General features: G+C 40.2%; 1 protein-coding gene across 2 annotated transcripts in view; it reads left to right on the top strand.

The window, feature by feature from the left end:
• The window catches only part of LOC110961470 (alpha-1,6-mannosylglycoprotein 6-beta-N-acetylglucosaminyltransferase B), an 84,286-nt gene that overhangs the window by 21,305 nt on the left and 39,452 nt on the right, over positions 1-23,529 (top strand). For both annotated transcript variants that reach the window (XR_007938730.1, XM_022209095.2), the window contains exons 4-8: positions 10,133-10,242; positions 11,827-11,900; positions 14,142-14,309; positions 17,290-17,454; positions 20,846-21,015. Coding sequence is in view for 1 of the 2 variants with exons in the window: in XM_022209095.2 (XP_022064787.2) it covers positions 10,133-10,242; positions 11,827-11,900; positions 14,142-14,309; positions 17,290-17,454; positions 20,846-21,015 (687 nt within the window). In the remaining variant the exon portion in view is untranslated. The remainder of the gene's footprint in view (positions 1-10,132; positions 10,243-11,826; positions 11,901-14,141; positions 14,310-17,289; positions 17,455-20,845; positions 21,016-23,529) is intronic.

The raw sequence follows: 23,529 nt of genomic DNA, 5'->3' as shown, positions 1-23,529 counted from the left end.
TCACAGCCAGAAGGAAGAGGGAAGGTGTCTGAAATCCACTTCAAAAGGAGCCTGCAGTATTGCACACCATAATATAAGCACATCGGGTAATATACGAAGAGATATTGTACTTGCATTTGCAATTCACATTATGTCTGAGACTGTGTAACTGCTTCTGACTGCAAATAATGAACAATGACAGAAGTACAATACCTGACCTGACCTGGCCCCTGACACTCAGAAGCCTCAGGGAAAATATGTATTGTACTGCGGCCAAAATTTTGCATATTATTATTACTATCGGCAGTTTGATATTACACTTACAATTTCATTTTCTCCGCAGAATGCCCTGAGGATATACTCTCAGTCACATCGTTCTACCAGTCATTTAATTGGGCTCTCAGGGAATAAACTGGAAATGTTACGGTGACAAAGGCCAAATAGTTTTAGGCTCAGCTTCATAGTTAAAATATACGGCATGTGAATATTTCTTGGCTTCATTCTACCTCGCTTTGGATTAAAAAAGAAACTTTGTATGGCTCAGGGTGAGGGTTGACCCGAGTGAATCGTGTGAGATCTTCAGACAGGGAAAACTTTGCCCACCTGGTATAATGTCGATAAAGTAATTAAGTTGTCCTCTTGCTCTTCAGCTGCTGGTAGCCTCGTGTCGCCCAGCAGTATAAAGATGGGAGGATTCTGTGTGAGACAACCGACGTCTGTCTGCACAAGTGACAGCTTCTTTACTTGTGTGCATCTGTGTGTGTGATTTCTTGACTATACTGTATAATTTGTGCTGACCAGCAGCAATTTAAATAATAGAAGAAGATGTTACTACCACTCACCCTCTGGGAATTGCATAGAATGAAGTGGAATGAAATTGGGCTTTGGGATTATGTTAAGTTATGCATATAAGCACAGTTGAATTGCTGTTCCCCTGACATGCACACGCATGCACAAAAACACACACACGTAATAATAAATGCAGCCTCAATGAAATCAATTACTTCTTGATCTGCGTATGGCTCTGAACCGCTGCTCCATTTGTTTTTGTGAGTTTCCTGGGTTTACATATTCCAAGCTGTTTAATGAGCAATATAAATTCCAGAAATTCTACTACACAACCAGACTGCTCATTAAAATAATTCATTTAAATGTCATGTAAAACAGCAATGATACACTGCAAAACAGTGCTTCCATCAATGAATGCTACTTGATTAACACACAGGCAGCATCTGTCATTAAAGTCACGTGCTGATGTGCAGAAGTCCGAGGTCTGGGTTTACTTTTCTCTTTAGTGGTCGCATGTCAGATGCTATGAAGTGTGTGCGTGTTGAGCTGTGTAGACTGGGTTCACACTGCACGGACTGCCTCCCACTAGCTTAATGGGATTCACCAGCAGCTGCAAACATTAAGTATTTACAAGCTTTCCTCTTGCAAAATACTTTCTGCAAAGTAAATCTGCTAATTGCAGCACATAAACTTCGAAAATTATGTGATGACTATGGTTTGTCTTTTAACCCATAACCCATATCTTGCTTGGAAAGTGCCTGTGACTAGATATAAGAACCCATAACATAATAAGGAAAATACAAACACGAGGCTAAATGAGCTGAAAATAAAAATGGAAATGAAATCAAATAAAAGTCTCCACATCGTCAGCTGGATTTTATTGAAGCTCGAAGCTTCCTATTGCCATGGTAATTGCCATCCAAGTCAGTATTTAAATGCTCTAGTGTTTTCCTTCAAAATTAATATTATATATGCAGCACCACAGCAATCCAAAATATCCCATGAAATAAGAAACAGTCATTGTACATTATTTATTATGAATCAACATTATTATACTTTTTCTCAGACGAGCACTTTTGTTCTTAGTGACGATGAGTCACAGCTCTCATCTGATGTCACCAGCATTGACCCTGGAACAGTGAGCAGATTACAACTATGGTGAAGTACGTTTGCTCTAGTTCTGTACTTAAGTACACAATCAAAGTACTTTTACTTTACTTGAGCTCTTTCATTTTATGCAGCTTTCTACTTTTACTCCACTAAATCTCAGCAGCAGATATTCAGCTTTTTTTATTCTACTAAGTCTGACAACTTTAGTTACTAGTTACTCTTAAAATTGCAATTTTTCATTCCCAGTACCATGTATCTCCAAATTTGGTGAATGTTGGTGGTGGTGATTTGAATGTTTTAGATAAACTTCTCATTCATCTTAAAATATAAAATATTTGTTCTTACAGGTCAGAGTATTAACAAACATTTAATGATTGAATTGACTATGATGCGTTGGTGAACATTAAACTACTTGACAGTATATAAAACAGTTAAAATTATCTTATCCTTTAACATCAATACAATGCAACATATGTAGCAGTCATATTAGCCTAAAAATGTCATATATTTAAGTGAAACACTGACACCTTATTAAGTCAGGTTCGTATTCATTTGTATTGCTTGTTTTACTTCAGTAAATTTCATGAATGCTTCTTCTACCACTGAACGATACACCAAGTCGCTGAAAAAGTGTTTGTCATGTCACAAATTTACTTTGACTTTGGCAAACTAGCTGACAACATTGTACATCTTTGCTGTCCTGCAGCTGCAAAAAGTCTTATTATTATGGCTGACCTGACTGCTAACAAAACATAATGTCATGTTTTAGTCGTAGATGCGTCGACTATTCATTCATTTACAGAATCAGAATCACTTTATTCATCCCCGAAGGGAAATTCAGTTGTCAGGGTTCTTATCTGTTTAATTTTGAATTGAATAGCCTCACTGCTGATGGCAAGAAAGATTTCCGAAATCTTTCGGTCTTGCAGCGCAGGGATAGGAGCCGTCCACTGATGTTTCGTTGTTCATTGAGGCAGATGTGAAGTGGATGATCCATGTTTGTCAGAATGGCCTCCATCTTGCTCAGTGCCCGTCTCTCCACTTCATCCTCCAATGTGTTCAATCTGATTCCAACCACAGAGCCAGCTTTTTTAATCAGTTTGTTCAGACACCTTGCATCCTTCTGTTTTATACTGCCTCCCCAGCAGACTGCAGCATAAAACAGGACACTTGCTACCACAGACTGATAAAACATCTGCAGCATCTTACTGCAGATGTCTAGTGATCAAAGTCTTCTGAGGCAATAAAGTCGGCTCTGGCCCTTTTTGTAGATGAAGTCTACGTTTGTAGACCAGTCCAACTTATTATCAAGGTGGACACCTAAATATTTATATGATGTCACCATCTCAGTGTCCACGCCACAAGTGTTCACTGGCTGAAGAGGGGGTTTGGATCTGCGGAAATCTATGATCATTTCCTTTGTCTTTGAGGCGTTGAGTAGCAGGCAGTTTTTTTGACTCCAGTCACTGAAGGCACTTATCAGATCTCTGTATTCAGCTTCATGTCCATTTCTGATACATGCCACGATAGCGGTGTCATCAGAGTATTTCTGAATGTGGCAGGACTCAGTGCTGTATTTGAAGTCAGATGTATACAGAGTGAACAGGAATGGAGCCAGGACTGTTCCTTGTGGAGCCCCAGTACTCATTAATGTCCCAGAAACACAGTTCCCCAGCCTGACAAACTGCGGCCTTCCTGGCAGGTAATCTGTAATTCCTGAAACACAGGACGGATCCACTCCCATCTCTGTGAGCTTGTCTTTGAGGATGGTGGGTTGGATGGAGTTGAATACATTTGAAAAATCAAAGAACATGATTCTCACATAAACTCCAGGTTCCTCCAGATGAGACAGGGCACCGTCAAGGGCGTAACTTTGGGTCTTCCATTGGAGGGGTTAAACTCTGTGCCTGTTGATTGGTATTTATTGAATCGTTTACTTTTGTAAAAGGAGTCGTGGTAATTTGGCATGTCTGTTTTAGAAATAAATTGGTGATTTACTTGAAGTTGTTGCAGCTGCGTATTTATGTATTTATGCAACAATGACTAATTAATTCCTATTGTGTTTAAGTACTAGCTAGCAAGACCGTAGCAGCTTCCATTTAATTGATTTTGGGTTTATGTCAACTATCGATGAAAAGAAAAATGAAGAACTTTAAAGATTAATCAATTGCATCACTGTATTGACACAACTAAAGTACAAACAGAAAATGTCTTATGCACAATTCATGGCAACACTCAATACATCACACAATACAGGATGGCACACTGGAGTGCAGCTTGCACCTCTATTCTGGCGTGGAGCATGTATAGAGAAAGCTAACACAGTAGAAGGGCTAAGGTATGTTACCTGGTCATTTGTGCCTCCTGTGCTGCCTTTCCCTGTGCTCTCTCTCCCTCTCTTTGGTCACCTGATGATCCTCCATCACCTGGACTTCCTCTGTCACCTCCTCCTCCTCTCTCTTGCTCAACTGTTGCACCTCCTCTGGCACCTCCTCTCTCTCTCTCCTCATCTGTGCTTCTCCCTCTCTGGTCACCTGCCTCTCTTTCATGGCCTGTTCAGCAATCATATTCTTGAACTTGGTATAAAAAAATGCTTTGTTAATGTTAAAATGGTATCAGCCCGGTTAAAAATGACCAGTAAGGTCAAAGAACAATTTGAGGAAATACATAAATTCATGTATTTCCCAAATTTTGTCAAGATTCGCGAGATGAAGTACTTCTCTTCCCCTCCTCTGTCACTGTCACCGGCTGCACGCTCCGCAGCCACCCTGCAGCAGCAGAGCGTCTGTTGTCACCATGGTTACCGCTTCAGGCCGACGCAGACATTCTTGTTCCTTCAGGATTTAGAAATGCCTGGAAAAATGTAGCTTCTGTGTATGCTATTCCGTTGTTTGATCAGTAAAATAGCTTCACTACTGAAAAGATATTTGATGTGGAAAACAGCGACGTTACGACCTGCCCGGTTCCCCCGAGAAATGTAGTTTAACTACACCACCATCCATCACTGTGTATTGGAGCAAAGTCAGCAAACAGCCCTTTAAGTTACAATTCAGTGAAAACTGACATTGGTCCTAAACAGTACATCCAAGACACTCTCTGGCTGTACCTCACAGGACAAGCTCAAACCAACTCCAGTCACAAATCATCAGCTAACTTAACAAGACAGGTAGGCTATTTTACCTCTTTTTGGTCAAGATATTTCCTTTTTTTTAGTTGTTGGTGACGACCAACAATGAAGAATTGTTGTTTGTCCTTTTCGCGCTCTCTTCATTTCTTCACGGCTCTGCTGTCTCCATCCATGCCAAATATACATGGTCAGGGAAAAGTGAACGTTACGTAGAGGAGGCGCCGCAGGTTGGGTGATACCAAGTATTCGGTGGGGGTGTGGGGGGTTACATTAAGATGATTAAACTTGCTACTGTTTTGTTGGCAAATGATATTAATAATAAAAATCAACAAGATGATTGATGCTTTTATTACATTGGAAAAATGTGATTATATTGTGGGGGTTACATTAGCTGAACGTGATTTTTGCGGGGGTCATGACCCCCGTATCCCCGGTGCAAATTACGCCCTTGGGCACGGTGAAGCATAAAGAGGATGGCATCATCCACTCCAATGTGTTCTTTGTATGCAAACTGCAAGGAATCGAGTTTGTCTTTGACCTCAATCCTCAGGAGACATAAAACCAGCCGTTCCAGAGTTTTCATGATGTGTGAGGTCAGAGCAGTCGGTCTGTAGTCATTTAGTTCAGCCGGACATTTGATTTTTGGTACTGGTACAATACAGGATGTTTTCCATAGAGCAGGCATCCGCCCCAGCTGTAGACTCAGGTTGAAGATCCTGTGGAGAGGTTGACACAGTTGTACAGCACAGTCTTTAAGCAGGCTTGGACATACACCATCTGGGCCAGCTCCCTTCCCAGAGCAAACTCTCTGAAGCTCCAACATCACCCCTGTCTCTGTGACAGAGACGGTTACAGTTGCTGGAACGGAAGTGGCTGCAGCTGTGGAGATGTGTAGGAGACGGAGGAGAAGAAGGAGGAGCTGTAGCCTAATAGCATAATTGCCTAAGTCATTTGTTGGCCTTCATGACTTAGGCAACTATGCTATTAGACTAACAATGTTGAGGAGAAGAAGGAGGAGTAGCAGTGGAAGTAGGTGTGTCCACAGTGTCAAATCTGTTGAAGAACAAGTTGAGTTCGTCAGCTACACCAGTAGAGATGTTCTGACTTGTTTTGCCCCCTTAATACGAGTCATTAAATATATAGTATGTGCTGATATCTGACACCATTTTCCAATATAATACTTACTTAAAGTACTGTACATTAGCTGTAGTACCCGGTTTTGCCCCCAGGTGGATCCTCTTACTGTGTAATACTTTGGCAACTAGAGGGCAGCATTGTGTTGTGGCAAATAAGAGGGCATTGTTGGGACCATGACAAAGTCTTCTGTGACGCGTAATGACTTCCAGCCTGTGCACATATTCATTTAATGGGAACTTCAATAATGATCCTATATCCCAGTGGTGCAACTGCCCTTCTTGTGCATCAGTAGTGCTACAGTACTAATTTTTAGAATACATAACAGCAAATTAATTTCAATGGACTGTTGCTAGAATTTATTTGATTGCATGTTTTGTCGCGGAGTTGTTTTCATTTCAATAACAATATTTTGAAATAAAATAAACCTTACTACATGTTAGTGGGCTGTAGTGGTGAGCACTTTCGCCTTGCACCAAGAAGATCCCCGGTTCAATTCCCGGCCTGAGCCTGGGATCTTTCTGCATGGAGTGGGTGTGCATGTGTGGGTTTTCTCCGGGCACTCCGGCTTCCTCCTACAGTCCAAAAATATGCTGAGGTTAATTGATTGCTCTAAATTGCCCGTAGGTGTGAATGCGAGTGTCAGTGTTTGTCTATACTGTATGTAGCCCTGCGACAGATTGGCGACCTGTCCAGGTTGTCACCTGCCCTCATCCAAGTCAGCTGGCATAGGCTCCAGCACCCCCCGCAAACCTAGTGAGGATAAAGCGGTGTATAGAGAATGGATGGTTAGATGTTAGTGCTTCTCAATTACTTGCTTAATCAATTACCCAATCAGTGGAAAATTAAGAGTTTTAATTATCAGTTTCTCATCATGCAAAGCCAATTTTTGGTTTCAGCTCTTCAAATGTCAGCATTTCTGGAGTTTCTGTATGGAATACCTTTGGGTATTAAAGACTACTGTTGGTAGACAAGGTAATTTGAAGATCAGCTCACATGAAACTGTGATTGAAATTTTTCTCTATTTTCTACTGGAAAAGAATTGTCGGTTTGATTGATAATCTGAATGATTACAAGCAGTGGTGAGAGCTGCACAGATTATTCAATTAATTAGTTACTTTAGTGGCAGAAACTGAAATAACACTGTCATAAGAAGCCGCATCAGCTTCACATAAAGTATTAGACTGATCTCTAGTATATCTGACACTTCAAAACTTTTAAATATTTTGTGTCGTTTTATTCGAATAACTGATTGGTTTTTTGTCTACAGCTGAAGCAAAACGCAGTTTTTCCTCAAGAATATTCCATAATTCATTGCATGAATTCTTTAACAATTTATGAAGGTATCTGCAGTACAATCCTAAACTGTTGGGTGAGGAATTCTTAAAGCATTTGGCTTCTTTCCTTTGAAAGTCTTTTGTTACACAGTGATATACACTTTGACAAGATGTCCTTGTGTTTGCCCCTTGTAGAGCAGTTCATATGTTAGGGGCATGTTTTTGGTGAGGCCGCACATACAGTAGCAGAAATGTTAAAATATTTCAGTTACACTTACACTTCTGCTGTGTATCTGTATGTTTTGCGTGTTCGAGATATATAAAATCTGTTGGAGACATAATATAGTACTGCACAGTAATGTACATTTCAGTCTCTTCTTTCCTCTTTAGTCTCTCGATATTCCATCCACCACATCTCAATCACCACTGTCAGTCGTGTTTTTGATTATTTTGCCAACAACTTTCGTGTTGGATAAATGGTGCTCAGTGTTTGAAATCCTGAAATCTGATAGAAAAAGTTTTTCAAGAGTGAAACTAAGCTTTGAATTTTTGCCTAAAGGCTTGGTAGGCTTCAAAAAAATCTCAATGAATAAAAACCGTGTTTCTTGTTCATGTATGCTGTGCAGATTAGTCATTGGTGGAGCAGTCTGTCGACCCAACTTAACCTGTTTAATCCGACATGTTATTGGACTGTACTGTCAGCAGAGAGTAAACCATGGCACAGCGATCTTCAAGGAGTCTGGATTTATTCATTTACACCATCTGCTTTTCAGTTTCAGACCAAAGCTGTGAGCCAACACTGCCAGAAATCATGTGATTCACAAGCTTGTAAAACAGTGTCTAAACAGATCACTGAAAAGTAGGTCCAAACTCGGCTCTGCCAGAACAGTCGTCAATACAAGTGCAAATGTAAACCTGCACAACTTTCAAAACAAAGATTTTCCTTTTTAAAACTCAAGTTTTAATGTTTTTACATCTCGATTCCCATTTTACATCACAATTTTACAAGGTTTTAAATCTGGAAAACTGTGAACTGTTAGAAATAAACTAAAGTGTGTCGCACTTGAAAAGTCAAATTAAGTACAATGTTTGCAGATATTTAGTTTTTTTTAAATTTATTTTTATCTTTCAAAACATGTTTTTTAGTGAGACATTAAAGGTTTCAAAAACTAAATTTGAACCTTTTTCCAGCTTTTATGTACAGTTATTCTGAAATATAACCTGAAACCCATCCCATTTGCAGTGTTGGGCAAGCTACTTCGAAACTATAATGAGCTAAGCTACCAGCTACTCCGTGTTAAATCAAGCTTTACTACACTGAAGCTATGACCCACAGAAATGTAGCAAGCTAAGCTACAGCAATATGACCAAAGTAGCTTAATACATTCAAGTTACTTTTTTTCTCCACACTGAACCGACTTAATTACCAAAAAAATTCAGGGACTAATAATGAAGTTTTCTCCCATACCTCTTCCCTCCTATATGTATCAGTTTAATTATTTAATCCCCCAATTTATAGACATTCACACACTGCCACCACAACCTTACGCTTAATTTAATTCATTTACTGCCACGCGAATTTTAGATGTTGAAAAGTAGCTCGTTTATGTGTGCATCTTATACTGCGGTTGACATGTGGTGGTTAGCTAATTGCTGCTGGTTGTGCATATTCGGTAGTCACCTGTATATGGGTTCTCAGATTTGTATTTGACGTCTTTGAAGTTGACAGAAACTTCGTCTTGGGCTGGCACAGCAGGCATCTGAAAACATAACTTTTCACCGTTTTTCCACAAAAACTCATAGAACTATTTAGGTAGGGCCACGGTGACTCTGACTCCTTCGATTGCTCCTCGTCTTCTCCCTCCTTCTCTGCCATCTCTCAGCGAACTGAAGCAAGCGTCTGTGTGTGTGTGGATCCAGTGAAGTCCCAGGAAGGGATTGTTGAATGACGACATCAACAGTTCCTCCGCTTCTGTTGGTCGACACAGACATGTCGGCATTTGGAGATGACACTGCAGCAGAGCAGAAAGCTCCGCTTCAAGCAGTTCAACATTAATCATTTTAAAATGTTTAATGTAGCTTTTTGCGTTCGCTACCGCACTACATGACCAAAAGATCAGCTAAGCTGTTGAAACGTTTTTTGATTTTGTAAACAACGACGCTATCACGTCGTTAAAGAAAAATGTAGTTAAACTACTAACGACGCTATTTGTAGTGACGTTACTGCCCAACACTGCCCATTCGTTAAGTCCATAGAGGTCAAATGCAGCTTGACGCATTTGCCAACAACCTAATTGTCTTCTGGTTATACTTCCCCTACGGAACCGCTTCTCTATGCTGAGTTACTTTATTATCTCAACAAATAAATTATCTGTCAGTGTTTAAAAGCTTTTTCGATTTCACGCCTCAAGTTCTAGATAATTAGCATTTCTTTCCGAATACTTCACGATGACTGTGAAGACGACAAATCCTGCCGGATGGAAGGACACCATGAAGGAGATATAGTTAGTCTCCTCTGTCTTTTGAAAATGCTGGATTGCAGTTTAAAGAGATGTTTGATCATCAGAAGATGGTTGTTTGTGTGTGTGTGTGTGTGTGTGTGTGTGTGTGTGTGTGTGTGTGTGTGTGTGTGTGTGTGTGTGTGTGTGTGTGTGTGTGTGTGTGTGTGTGTGTGTGTGTGTGCGTGTGTGTGTGTTTTTGTGATATGAATGATCAGGATTCAGCCCATCGGCCTGGTGGAGCGGATCCAGGCCATAGCCCAGAACATGTCAGACATGGCAGTGAGGGTGGAGCAGATCCTGCAGCGCAGCATGGCTGGCAACAAAGGTACAGTTTAAAAAAAGACACACAGTCCCCTCATATATCTGAAGAATACCAAATATTACTGCTGAATCCTCCTGTCCATCTGAAATCCATCCAATCCAAAGACACTTTTCCTCTCTGCCCACACATGTAAACCCATCTGTCAAGCCTGGATCCTGTTGAACACCTGAATGCACAATTTATGTCCAACATGCGCTTGCTGGTTGATCATATAGAACATGACAGACATCATTTACGGAACATTACCCATTCAAATAGCAAGCCAACATCTGCGTCAAGGTGGAAGAGCTGCTGTGCACCACAGCAGCACTGTGCTCAGTTGTTGCTGCCATGCCATAACCACACAACTGCAAAACGTTTAAATCACGCTGATGAATTACTGCCTTGTTATTGGGATCCGGGTCTGTCAGCTTTTCTTTATTAGCCTTCATTCTCACTTACTTTATTGAGCAGGGAATTGAAAATCAGACAGTATGATTTAATTCACAGCTCAATCCCTCGTCTGTATCCCTGTCGTGCACTTGACTGAAAACAACTGAACACACTGCAGCATTAAAATATGTCAGACAATTTTTCTGTTGTCATAATGTCTAATATCTAAATAAGGCCGATTCGAACCTGGCTAAGTTTTGACAGCGGCAAGCAATGGCACTTTCCGTTGTGAGAGATCTGCTAATCAGATGGAATGGCTTGCAATTATTTGTCTGTGATTGTGCTCTCCGATGCTCAGCAGGATGCTGCTGGAGGAGCTGCAACCATTCCGTTAATTAGGCTTTACTGGTGTCGGGAAAGAGAAAAGAGGGAAAAGGAAGGAGAGGCAAGGCAGAGAAAGATGAGCAAGAAGAGAGAGAGTCAGTTGGGCAACAAAAAGAGCTGTGAATAGTGGAGAAGAAAAGCAAGAAAAGGGGGAAAGATTATGATTTTTATGAATCACACTAATGCAGTCTATCTATAGTAAATCCAGTGAGTGGGCTGGAACAGAGATATGGCCATTCAGTGGGGGAAACCAAGCTTTTATAGGAGCTTGTTATCTCGCCGTACTCTCTAATTTATTCTCTGTTCGGCCCAAAGGCTGGAGGATATATAGTGTAATGCAAAATACAAACATATTTGATGCTCAGGGGAAACCGAGTGAAGACTGCAGACCAGTAATAAGCACGGGTCTTAAGCCCATTTGGGAGGTGCAGAGCTGGTGATAATTCCATTTACACCAACATATATATATATATATATCAATGTTATTGAGCTGAGTTTTGTGTTGTAAAGTTACATGTATTGTACAGTCTTGTGCATTTACGGAGCTTCCTGATAATAAAATGAACAGCATTTATGATAGAAATGTCTAAATAAATGCACTATTAAGGTTGGCGAAAGATATGAAAACAGCAGATGTCTTGGATGCACCTTTTCGGCATGCTTATCTCACCTTCCTCCTTGTGTTTGACTTTTGTGTCCTTGTGAAAAAAAGCCTAGGAATGGAGTTGTTTTTTTATGGTGATTAATACTACTGTCTGATGAGTGTGGTCTTTTGTGAGTGTTTTTGTGTGTGTTTAGGCTTTGATAAACACCCTGCTTTTCTCTCTCTAGTTCGGGAAGGAGCCCTTGGACAGTGTGAGATTCCTAAAGATCCCCGCTATCCAGACTGTCCCAGCAAGATGGATGTAAGTCTTCATATCTCACTTAAGTCCAAACTATTTCCCACACAGAAACAAGCATCCTTTTGCTGTCTGTTGGTGACTCACCTTGGTGCAACTGCAACATATATTTTGTATAATAAGATAAGAGATTGTTTAAAGGCTCCTTGTGGAGAGCTGGTTTCTCCGAGCAGCAAATTATACAAGCTGGCAGCAAAGGAAAGAGTTCTAAAAAATACGGCTTTGTAAGCACACACTGTATGAAAATAGGTTTATTGAAATAGCGCCAGTAGGAACTTAAGAAAATACAATATGTAGAAAAGAAGTGCATATAATGAGCAGAATTACAGCTGGAAACATGCGCTGTTTCTTCAATAGAATGCTGTAGTGAAGAGGTGTGCAGTAACTCTCTACCACACATGTACAGAAGCATTATATTTATAAAAACACATACATATGCAAGACTGTTGTTTGTTCTGGTTTAGTCTATATATACAGCGCCCTCCATTATTATTGGCGCCCCTGGTACAGATGTGTTCTTTGGCTTCTAATAAATTCAGTTTTTTTTTCTAAATGATATAGGACCACAATGAAAAAAGAGCAAAATCCAACCGTTAGTTAAAGTGCATTTATACAGTGGAGGAAAAAAATCACACATTAAGAAAAAATTATTTTCCATCAAATCATGTGTGCCCCAATTATTAGCACCCCTGAGGTTAATACTTTGTACAACCCCCTTTTGCCAACAAAACAGCACCTAATCTTCTACTATAATACATTTTTCAGTAATTTTCAATGTGAGAGTATGCTTCTGCAGTAAAAATTGAATTTATTTTAAGACTTTCAACACATCTTAACCACTGGTGCCAATAATTATGGAGGGCACTGTATACAGTATATATATATATATATATATATATATATATATATATATATATGCTGCATCTACATGAATGTACTCTAAATGCAAAATCAAAGCCACTAAACAATTCATGCATTACCAATTTTCAGGGCTCTGTGATCAAATGACTAACCCAAAGTAAATATCTAGGGGTTGTATTTGACAACCAGTTAAAAAAAACTACCACAAAACACCAACCTTAAGTTGAAATTAGGTTTAGATTCAAGAATCACTTCTTGTCTACCTTTTAAGACCAAAAAGAGTCTTGTTGGCACCACTTTTATGTCTGTGCTGGATTATTTTGACGCCATACACATGCATGTCTCATCACAGCGCTTGCCAGCCTAGCAGACAGTCTGCCAAGGAGCATTGAGGTTTATTACCAATCTTAAATCTCTTGCTCACCAATGCGTGTTATACACTCAAGTTTCATGGTCTGCCTTGTTCACTTGTGGGCTCAATCTTTAGTGTGTTCCTTTATAAAAAGGTCTGCATCCTTTATAGCTGAGGAAAGTGTCTTAAATTGAAAAACAAGGGTGTCTAAGTACTGTATGTTCTCCTGTTTGCTTTAAATAAGTTGCAAAAAAGCCTTAATCTTAGATAGCTGATCTCAGTGGTTGCCCCTGCAACTTGTGCCATGTATTTTTGTGATTTTTATAATACTGTAATGCACTTTTAATCTTTAGGTAGAGCTTATTTAAAGTGTTACATGTGTGTATGTCTGTGAACTGTTTAACTCTCCTGACAAGACACATTTTAAAATACATTCTTAATGTCGACAAGATTTTTTCAGGTAAATATAAATAAATAATACCAAAATATATATATAGAATGTATGCAGCTTTGGGACAGTTCTAGTTTCTGTGGTCTGTACAGGTTTCCTGCTCCAGGATAACTCCATCGTCTGAGGTTATTTTGAACAAAAGACAGCTAAAGTTCTGTCAGCAGAAAACAGAAGACATCCTACCTCGCGGGAGTAAAATGAATCATGCATTATCTCTCCAAAAAAAGAGCGAGACATATTGCCCGGGATGGAGTTTGATTCACTTCAATAATGGCAACCTGCCTCAGAGAGCAGCCCACTGGAAAAATGTTGGTGCCCTGAACTTTTAAAACAAAATCAGTCTGCTGGCATTTTCTTGTCGAAGGCAGTAAAGAAACTTTCCGTTATCTAGGTTTCTGCAGCAGTTACTTAAAAATGTTTAGAGTCCTACAATAAATGAGACATTAGACTTATTAAACTTATAGAAGTGGCATAAAAATGGAACATGAAATCAAAAATATAAGTAAATAATGACAACGTAGAGATAATAGTTTAATATCTTAACAATACCCTCAGAATACTGAATTTGGTCTTTGTCTTCCAGTGGATGCGAGCTCGTTGGACATCAGACCCTTGCTATGCATATTATGGTGTCGACGGGTCCGACTGTTCTTTCCTTGTCTACCTGAGCGAAGTGGAGTGGTTCTGCCCCCCGTTACCCTGGAGGAACCAGACTGCAACACCCACCTTGAAACCTCCCCCCAAGAAGCAGGTAACAGAAGATCTCCATTATTTGTTTTAAAGCCACAGTAACACAGTTAACTGAATTGAAGAAATAGGACCAGAGCACAGGGGAGCCGTGTGAGTTAAAACATTTGCCCACCATTGCAGAGGACATTTATCCAATCCCTGGAAAGCACATGTACAAAGAAGTGGTAGTTACCTTCCTCCTGCGGGAGTCTCACAGGGGAACCTGCCCTTGTTGCTAAACTAGAGAATCTTGCTGGTTTGTTTTCACACTTGTGCAACGGGGAAGAAGATCAGGGGAGAAAGTGTGGTGCTTTCTGAGGTAAATTATTTCCTGGCAGGTAAAATGAACCAGTGGATGTCTAGCGAGGTGGTAATCTGCAGTCTCCAAATGGCAACAGAAGTGTCCTTCTATGAGAAGTGACATAAACCATGGTAGGAATATGAAATCATCTCTAACCAAATTGGGAAGAGAATGTATTGAAAAGCAAGATAGGTTGATCCCATAGACTGAATACCATTAAAACTGACAAAGGTCAATTTTAGCCCCTTGGAATTTTGAAATGCATGTGAAATAAAGCCCCTACATCTGTCATGTCGTGGTATTTCCTAAACTGGATTGATTAATCAGCTAGGGAATTATTGTAGTACTGGGATTAAAAGGAAAATAATCTGAATTTATAGACATTGCTGAATATAACTGCACCAAAAATTAATGTTTGGTGCAGATGTGTTGGTGTCTTTTGATATGCAGGGCAGGCTAACTTATCATGAGCCTGAGCTAGCTAGGTCTGATAGACCAGATAAAGAGATGGGGAAGCAAGGAGACTGGAGTGTGATGAAAGATAAATATTTATTGCAGGCTCGAAAGGAAGGGATAGATATTGAGCTGTGGAAGAGCGAAGCAGAGTGGATGATTGAATGCTGAAGAACCAGGATGGTGACTGTCTGTGCACTGCAGGGGTAAAACCTTAGCTGAGCCCAGCAGAAAAGTCCACAGTGTGGGAACCAAAGCCAAGCAGGTCAGGGGGAGCAGAGAAGACATGATGAACAGGAACTACAATCAGGCAAAGCTGAGTCTCTGTAGGAGTCTTGATTATATGATTGCTTCGACCCAATACACCAGTTTGTCCTGTTCCACTTGGAGCCTAATGAAATAGCTGAAAACAAAAATAATAATGAGCATTCTTTTTCTTTGTTCCCTTTGGCACAACTAAAACAGGCTATTATCCATAATTTGTTTTGAATGTTTACTTAATGGTCGTCTTCTACAATAATTTAATTATTCAATTGCGTTAACTGTTTTGTTGTTTGTCTGTTGTAGCCTCAGTTTAGTTATGAATTTGAGAATATATTTGGTTGTTCTGACCTGCAATGAGGCAGTCTAAAGCAACTTTGAAATTAATAGACAGAATTTTTAACCATTATTTTTGACTGATCTTTAAAAAATAGATGAAAAGAGGCAAACTGTGATTGCTGACACTGTTGCAGTAGGGAAAATCTGACACCCAAGGGATTCAAGTTTTGTTTTTTTTTTTCTGTGAAAAGTTAGCAGGTCCAGTGACGTAAAAGATGGATGTTGCGGCTTTGACATCGTCCATTGGCTTGTAGACTTCAGTTTTGAACAATCACGTTTGGCATTTATGCATTTACAATCTTGTTTTTTGTTTAAAGGACGCAACACACACCAACATAGTAATAATCTGTCAATGACAAAATAGCCCCGTCCCTTTAAGCATACCCGTCTTTATCATCCATTTTACTCTGAATGTTGCCATAATTTCTGAAATAAGCATTATTCTGCATTGAAGGAGACTTAAAACTACCATTTGAGACCATGAACTCATTAAGAAAATGTTCACCATGGTAACAAATCAAGTTAGAAGTAGGGTCATTTACTCATAAGCTGCTATACAATATGGCCTCTTTTTGCAGCCAGAGGCACCATCCCCTGCTGGCTGTTAAAAAGAATGAAGGATTAAGGCACTTCAGCTGTGGCTTCACTTTTCAGAGCCAGAGGCTGTGTCCGTATTTTATATACAGTCTCTGGCTGATACTACATATTGCTTTGAACTTCAAGGGATTTCCCTGACCGTTGTTGCTGATGAGCTGCTCCTGGTGGAGTCTGAATCCCCAGCTGTACATTATCCCTCACAGGCTGCTGCCTGTCACTCCCTATTTTCACCGCTGCTCGCTTTCCTGCCTCATTTGGGTTTTTATTTTCAGCATCAACATATGAGCTTACAATCACTGTGTAAGGTCTACCCCAGTGCTCGCCCCGGTTTCTCCCCAGAGTAACATACAGCCGGCATGATGGGCCCTGACGTGAATACTTTCTGCAGCTCTGCCTTCTGCTCTAATTGCCAGCCTGTATTCACAAGGACTAATCCGAGAGCTCCCCTCCACTACTCCGCATCTTTCTACGCTGTACACAAGTTTCTCTTGAGGGGAATAATCCACCTGCGTTGCGAGAGTACGGTACAGCTGTGCATGTTGATTTAGTTTTCGAGAGAATTCAGTATCCTTTAACTGTGTTTGAGAAAGACAGTTTGTGCTTTCTCATGCAGTTTTTCCATTGATCAACAATCAGTTTCTGATATTGCACTGTGACACTTTGATTACAGCTGGGCAAAGGAGATGGAGGAAATGAGAGCAGACTGTATATATGAGGAAATCTAAAAATCCCTCAGGCATCCTGTCTCAGAGGCCTAGCCCCAGGGTGTTAGCAGATAACAAGATATGACAGCCTGTCTGTGCTCTATACAGCCCAAACTACCACCACCAATGAAAATATTTCAGTTTGTAGAAAACAGTCGTCTTATGTCCATCAGGGTTTAGTTTTTTAGTGCTTCTGCTTCAAATAAGAACTACCAGCCTCTTCTATAGTAATATTTGTTGTGGAATCCCTGCACCTATCTAAAGAGTTTTAAAGACTGGCTCACTAAAATGTCCACTTCAGAAGTTTTTTGACACTTTCTGGTGATTGTACTGTTCCTGTCACCCAGGCTGTCTTCCAGTCTGACATTGGGACTCTGCTGGAACAAGTGGGCACTGGGAAGGAATCTCTGAGCTTCATGAAGAGACGCATTCGCAGGCTAGCAGCACAGTGGGCTTCTGCCGCTCGACGCCTGGATGACAAGCTCCGCAACCACTGGAGAGAGGAAAAAAGGGTGAATATGGGGAATTTTCACACACAAGTATGCTTCATCTTTTCAGAGTGTTGTGGTTGCAGCATACTGCAGGTGAAGAATCTGTGTAAGGTAGCAGCTGCTCGTTTTTGTTGTTTTGTTTTTTGTCTGTATCTCTGGAAGCATATTTCTCAGCTCCTAATTTTAGGTAAATCCATCTGGTTAGGTGTTAAAAAAAGAAAAAGTCTCTGAGTACAGAATGTTTTGGATCCAACATTTCTAAGAAAGCCACACATTAATTGGTGCCCACATGCCAGGCTCCCAAGTTACCAGAACAACCATGACATTTTGTTGGATTAATATTTTCTTCTTTTATCTTTGGCTGCTTGGTGCGAATCACACTATGCTGAGCAACAGGCATAAGATAATGACGGAGAGTAACTCCTGGCAGCATTGATATGCTTTAATGCACTTTAACCACTGACATTTACAGGGACATTTCCACCAAGTGTCAAAGAGCTTTGCCTGCTGGAACAGATGTCTGATGAAAAAGCAGTGACATTAGATCCTTCCAGGCATATCTATTAAACCTTTACAAGAGCTTCTAATGAATTAACCCCGAGAAGTTTTTGTATATGGTTGTTGATATACCCCTTAAATACTCACACTTTTATTCATATGCTAACACAATTGCACAAGGGTTTTCTAATCATCAGTGAGCCTTTCAACACCATTAGCTAACACAGTGTAGCATTAGAACACAGGAGTGATGGTTGCTGGAAATGTTCCTCTGTAGCCCTATGCAGATTTTTAATTAAATATCAGCCTTTTCCTGTTAGAATAGTCATTTACCACATTAACAATGTCTAGACTGTACTTCTGATTCATTTAATGTAATCTTCATTAAAAAAAAAAACAGCTTTTCTTTCAAAAATAAGGACAGTTTTTCAAGTGAATTCAAACTTTTAAACAGTAGTGTGTGAGTTAGTTTGTTCGCCATGGAAGTAGTCTCCTCCTACCTAAGTGGCTTAAATGTAACCCCACATCATTGCTTCTTTCCTGCTGACATGATTGTTTCTTAATTCATTTTTTTTTTTGTCTGCCATAGGCACTTTGCAGCTCAGCCATTGTTTTGACTGCTTCTTATGCCCATTATATGCCTTCTAGCATATAACAAAATACCACATGGACAGGTCAACAAGGTTAAAAAAATAATAATAATAAAAAAAAGATTTTTCTTCACAAGTGGTCTATAGGTTGAGCACTTTGATGATTGCATGTTAGATTTATGTCAGCAATGCTATGAAAACCTGCAAAACACCCACAGGATAGACAGAGCTATCTCTGAGCTCTCAACTGCACTTTCATTTGGACTGTAAAGGTGTCTCTGTGGTTATTTCATGTAATGATGACGCAGTGATGCTGAACCTTCGATTGCAGCCTGTAGGGTACCAACAGTCTTCTGTGCCTTGGGCTTCTTCTTTTTTTTCTTTTGATCCAGAACACAGCAGCAAAAAATAACCAGATCTTAAGCAGTGCAGCTGTTGGTTGACACAGTTGAAAATTAGTGATGAAACATAAGGAGTAACTGCAAACATAAAATACAGTAACATCACCTGCAAAACAAAAGAAAAATAAACTCTGCTCTTATTAAACCAATACTAAAATCCATCATTCTGCTATTGTTATTGGAGCTCTACACTGTACATTGTTGCTTTAATATTGTTCCAAAACACAGGAAGTTTTTCCTGTTTCTCATCTTACATCATGTTTTCATTCTTATTTGTTATATATTTTTTAATTATGATGTCAAAGTGAGCACAATAATAGGAACATATTGTCGACTGAACACCTGCACTGCATGGAGAAACATACAGTAACCACATCATTTACATTAAGTTAATTATAAATGCGAAGGAGGTTTCATGTTTCTTCTGCCCGAAGCTCCATTCATCTCTGCTACATTTACATGCACCCCATGTACACGACTTTCCGGCATATTTATATTAATAGAGCGCCGTGTCATGTGTAGATTTTGCTTCTTATTGTGCTGTTATTGTACAGCTGATCTCCATTTTTATTCACAATATGCAGACAGCTCTCCTCCGATCTCTGTTTAGCTGAAAAGAGGTTTAATTCTCCAAACACTTTACTGAAACGTGAGGAATGAAAGAAATTAATTTGCAGAGTTTTGGTCTTTGTAAATAAGCTGGCAGTCTCCTGGCAGAGTGTTCTCTGTGTGTTTCTTTCATCGGCCACTTTTCAGCTGAATAAATCTCCGTCTGTTCTGTTAATAGCATTACACTCTCCCCCAATGTCTGCTTCATCCCCACTGGGGAGGGGGCTGTGTTTACTGTAATGCTGTGTTTGACAGTAATGGTTACTGTCCATTAACCAGACACTGCAGCTCTGGCTTCCATGGCTGAAACGCTGAGTGCTGTTGAGAAAACAGAAATAGAGACATAGAGACACTATAGGAAGCATCATTTTAATAGGAGGGAAATAAAATAGTTTGAAGGTTTAACAGACTGCAGCTCTCTTTCCTCAAAGAATCTGTTTTTCTGTCTTCTAATAATGAAAATCTGTTGATAAAGTTACTATTAGACAATTATAATTATGCTGTACCTCTCTGCTCTTAACCTTTTCAATATGTGTGCACAACTTTCCCTTCCTCCACCACATTTTGCACTGTTGTTGTTGCACATTTGATTTGTGTGTCTCATATGTAGCTGCAGCTCTGCCTGCTGCTAAACTTTTTTCTTGACTCCACACTGTTTTGTGTCAGCAGTTCAGGAGATGTTAAATATATCTGCAAATTGAAACAACATAAAAGCTCTGTTTAGATCAGTGCGGAAATGTGTGGTCTTGTAGATGAATAAACTTGTTTTCGAAAGGTTTTTCAGCACAAGTGTAATCTAGGAGTAAAAAAAATAAATTAAATGCCTCCATCTGTTGAAAAATCTAATTTCATTACTTATTTACCAGCCTGGGAATTCTGTCCTTCCCCACCAGCAATTAAACTGCTCAAGTATCGTTGTGCATATCAATTAGCGTTCCACAGGTCAATTTTCATTTCAGCTTAATGCACAGTTGATTGTATTTTCTAGGAGTTACGGTAGTGTGACAATGCTGTCAGTCTGATTTGGTTTTGCATTCATTATGAGCTCGATTATATTCAAAACCTGACATCGCTGATCCTAGCCAAACATGTGAATTTATTCATACATGAATCTTTGAAGCATCTGTGAAAAAATTCCTCTCAAACACTCTCAGTCATTGAGCAGAAATTAAGATTTTCTCATTTGAAAAGTCAAAAATGAAGGAAAACATTTGCCCTTTTTTTTTAACAGTTGCAGCCAAAACACTTCCACAAAACTACATTACCTTAACGTTTTGCTGTGGTGCATTCTTTTCCTTGTCTGTCTGCTTTCAGATTCTTGTCCATGTTGGCTTTCTGACAGAGGAGTCTGGGGATGTCTTCAGTCCTAAGGTGCTGAAGGGTGGCCCTCTGGGTGAGATGGTGCAATGGGCCGACATCCTCACCGCCCTCCATGTGCTTGGACACAACCTCAAGATCTCGGTTTCTCTCAAAGAGCTGCACGGGTAAGCCGAGATCTCATATTTTTTTGGAGCTGTAGGCAAAACTGCTGCAGTGACTGTACAAAGCGCAGCTGTGTGTTGCAGTGTGATGTGAAAATCATCATCTTGTGATTCTTTTCGGGCAGGAATCATCTGGTCTTTCATAAAAAAAAAACATTAATCTTTCCTATTCGCTGAATGAAAATGCTTTGTTGTTGGTTCTTGATGCCCTGCGAGTGATCGGAAGCCCAGTCAGAGTGCTGTTGCCCACACACTGTTTTCGATCACCTTTGGCCACTCACAGATAAGCTATCTCTCCTTCTGCTGCAGAGTGCTGTTTCAGCCTGAGGGCTCGACAGCATCTCTACAGCTGGTGCACCTCCTTCCTGCCGCAGCTTACTGACTCCTGAGTGATAACTGGCTTGTCGCTCGTCATCACAGACACAAGTGGATGTACACAAATACACGTGTATATACAACCCAGCTGAACAGATGAGCTGGTTTTATCTAAAACCAAAGGATTGTCACCTTGGCGGGATGCAGTGAAGGAGTTCAGGGAGCAGACAGCCACAGTTTGAACTTTCTGTGTTGCTGTGATGTTTCAGAATCACCCCGTCTTCACGCTGGCTGCTCAGGAAAATGACTGTGGACAAGACTAGATTTGCGGTTGATTCTATTTTTTTTTCCTACCGGTGGGTGGTGTGACGCCAGGGCAGACAGGCTGATGGTAATGCACGCTGGTTATTGAGCACTTTATCCGTTGCTGTGGGGAGGAGGTAAAGGCATTGATGAGTTAGTGCTGCCCTTTGATCTTAAATTCCAGGCTGTGAAGAAAAGCTGCTTTGATAAGAGACAGACTTGGGAGATCGGTGAGGTGGGGGAGCCGCAGTGGGAATGCTTCTGTTGGCCGCGTCATTATTTACCCCACTAATTGGTGTCATGGTGTATTGAATCACTGCTTCTGTGTCTCCGTCGGGAGCGGCATCAGAAATGTTGAGAAGACTGTGGAAGTTCTGAAAGAGGCTCACAAAGAAACATGGGCCAAGGTTCGGGCTAATCCTTTCAAATAGCTGAATGGAGTTCATATCTGTTTGCGTGAGTGTAAATTTGAGCATTTAATCTAGAAGAGACAGGCACAGTTAACATTTGTATTAAAATGTACATATTTATAAGGGCTGTAGCATTCCATTAGGACTGATTTTGGTCTCTATTCAGCTGCAAATGAAATATTCAGCCTGGGAGAAAATATAATGGCGAATTGAAATTGGCGCAAAATGGATTTATGAGGCGTGGGACCAAATTCCTTTTTACATGCACCCAAGAAATACAACCCAGCGTGCGTATCCTGCTCCTCTTCTTAAACTGACCAGTTAATGACAGATGCTGAACACCCTTAAATCCTGTTTCTGTGGCTATTAATGAAGAGATAAAGAGTACATTTCTCTCCATCCCTTACTCTTACTCTCCCACACGCTATTAAATAGACAGATCGTTATGTGGGTTGTGCTCCCACGGATTCCCTCAGGCTTGTATCTATTTACATTTCCAACTCTTCACTTTTCCACCCAGGCTTTTGGAAAGGAGCTTAATATCGCTGGATGGCCTGCTGCGGTTCTTATGTGGACACGATTGTTGATATGTTCGGCATTTTCTCTGATGGACAGATTAGCCACACTGGGATTTTTAGTTACAGCGGGACTCAAGCTGTTGGCTTGAATCACATAATTGCCTCTGATTGGCAACATTTCGTAATCTCTGGTGGCTTCTCTGAGTAGTCACTTTGGCTACCATCATCTCTTCTTCCTCCACGGAAAGATGCTTGTTTGCTTACCCTGCAGATGCTCTTCTACAGTCTTCTTTTTTCCACACACAGCAAAATGTTCTCAAGGGAAACACTGATCACACCTTGGAATTAGTTATTGAGGTAATTACTATACGATTCTAATTATCTTTTATATCAGTCTACTGCTCTCTGATCCTGTCTCACTGAAATTGCAACGAACTTCTAACAATAACTATGTGCAGTGCTTGTTTTAAATAAGTGGTTGATGTAGACAGCAGGAAAACAACAGATTGAGTACCTGTCCATGTAAATCATCTGGATTCAGGGAACTGTGTCTTCTTGAAGAATGGTGCTACATACCTGTTACTCCTTTAAACACAGAAACTGACGCTTAATGTGGAGGCATCAAATTTTTCTTTAAACCTGACTAAATATCTCAAATATTGCATCAGTTTTGATGGAATTTGACAGACATCTCCTGATTTTTCCTTTTATGTGTAGGGTTGACTAAAACATGCCTCACCTGATTGTCTGAAGTGCTAATGAGCAAATGTTTGCATACTAATATGGTGGACTACTGCTGAACAATACTGGCTGTGTGTGCATGTTAGCATGCTGACGTTAGGAATAGGATCAAAGCACTGCTGTGCCCAAGTAGAGCCTCACTGAGCTGTAAGTACATCTTTGGAGGCATTTGCTTCACTGTGTCAAAGTAAGCATATTTAACATGATAGAAAATTCATTTTTAAGAGTAA

Source organism: Acanthochromis polyacanthus, chromosome 21, assembly GCF_021347895.1.
Source record: "Acanthochromis polyacanthus isolate Apoly-LR-REF ecotype Palm Island chromosome 21, KAUST_Apoly_ChrSc, whole genome shotgun sequence".
Taxonomy (NCBI): domain Eukaryota; kingdom Metazoa; phylum Chordata; class Actinopteri; family Pomacentridae; genus Acanthochromis; species Acanthochromis polyacanthus.
Note: the sequence above shows the minus strand (reverse complement) of the source record. Positions and strands in the feature narration are given on the sequence as shown.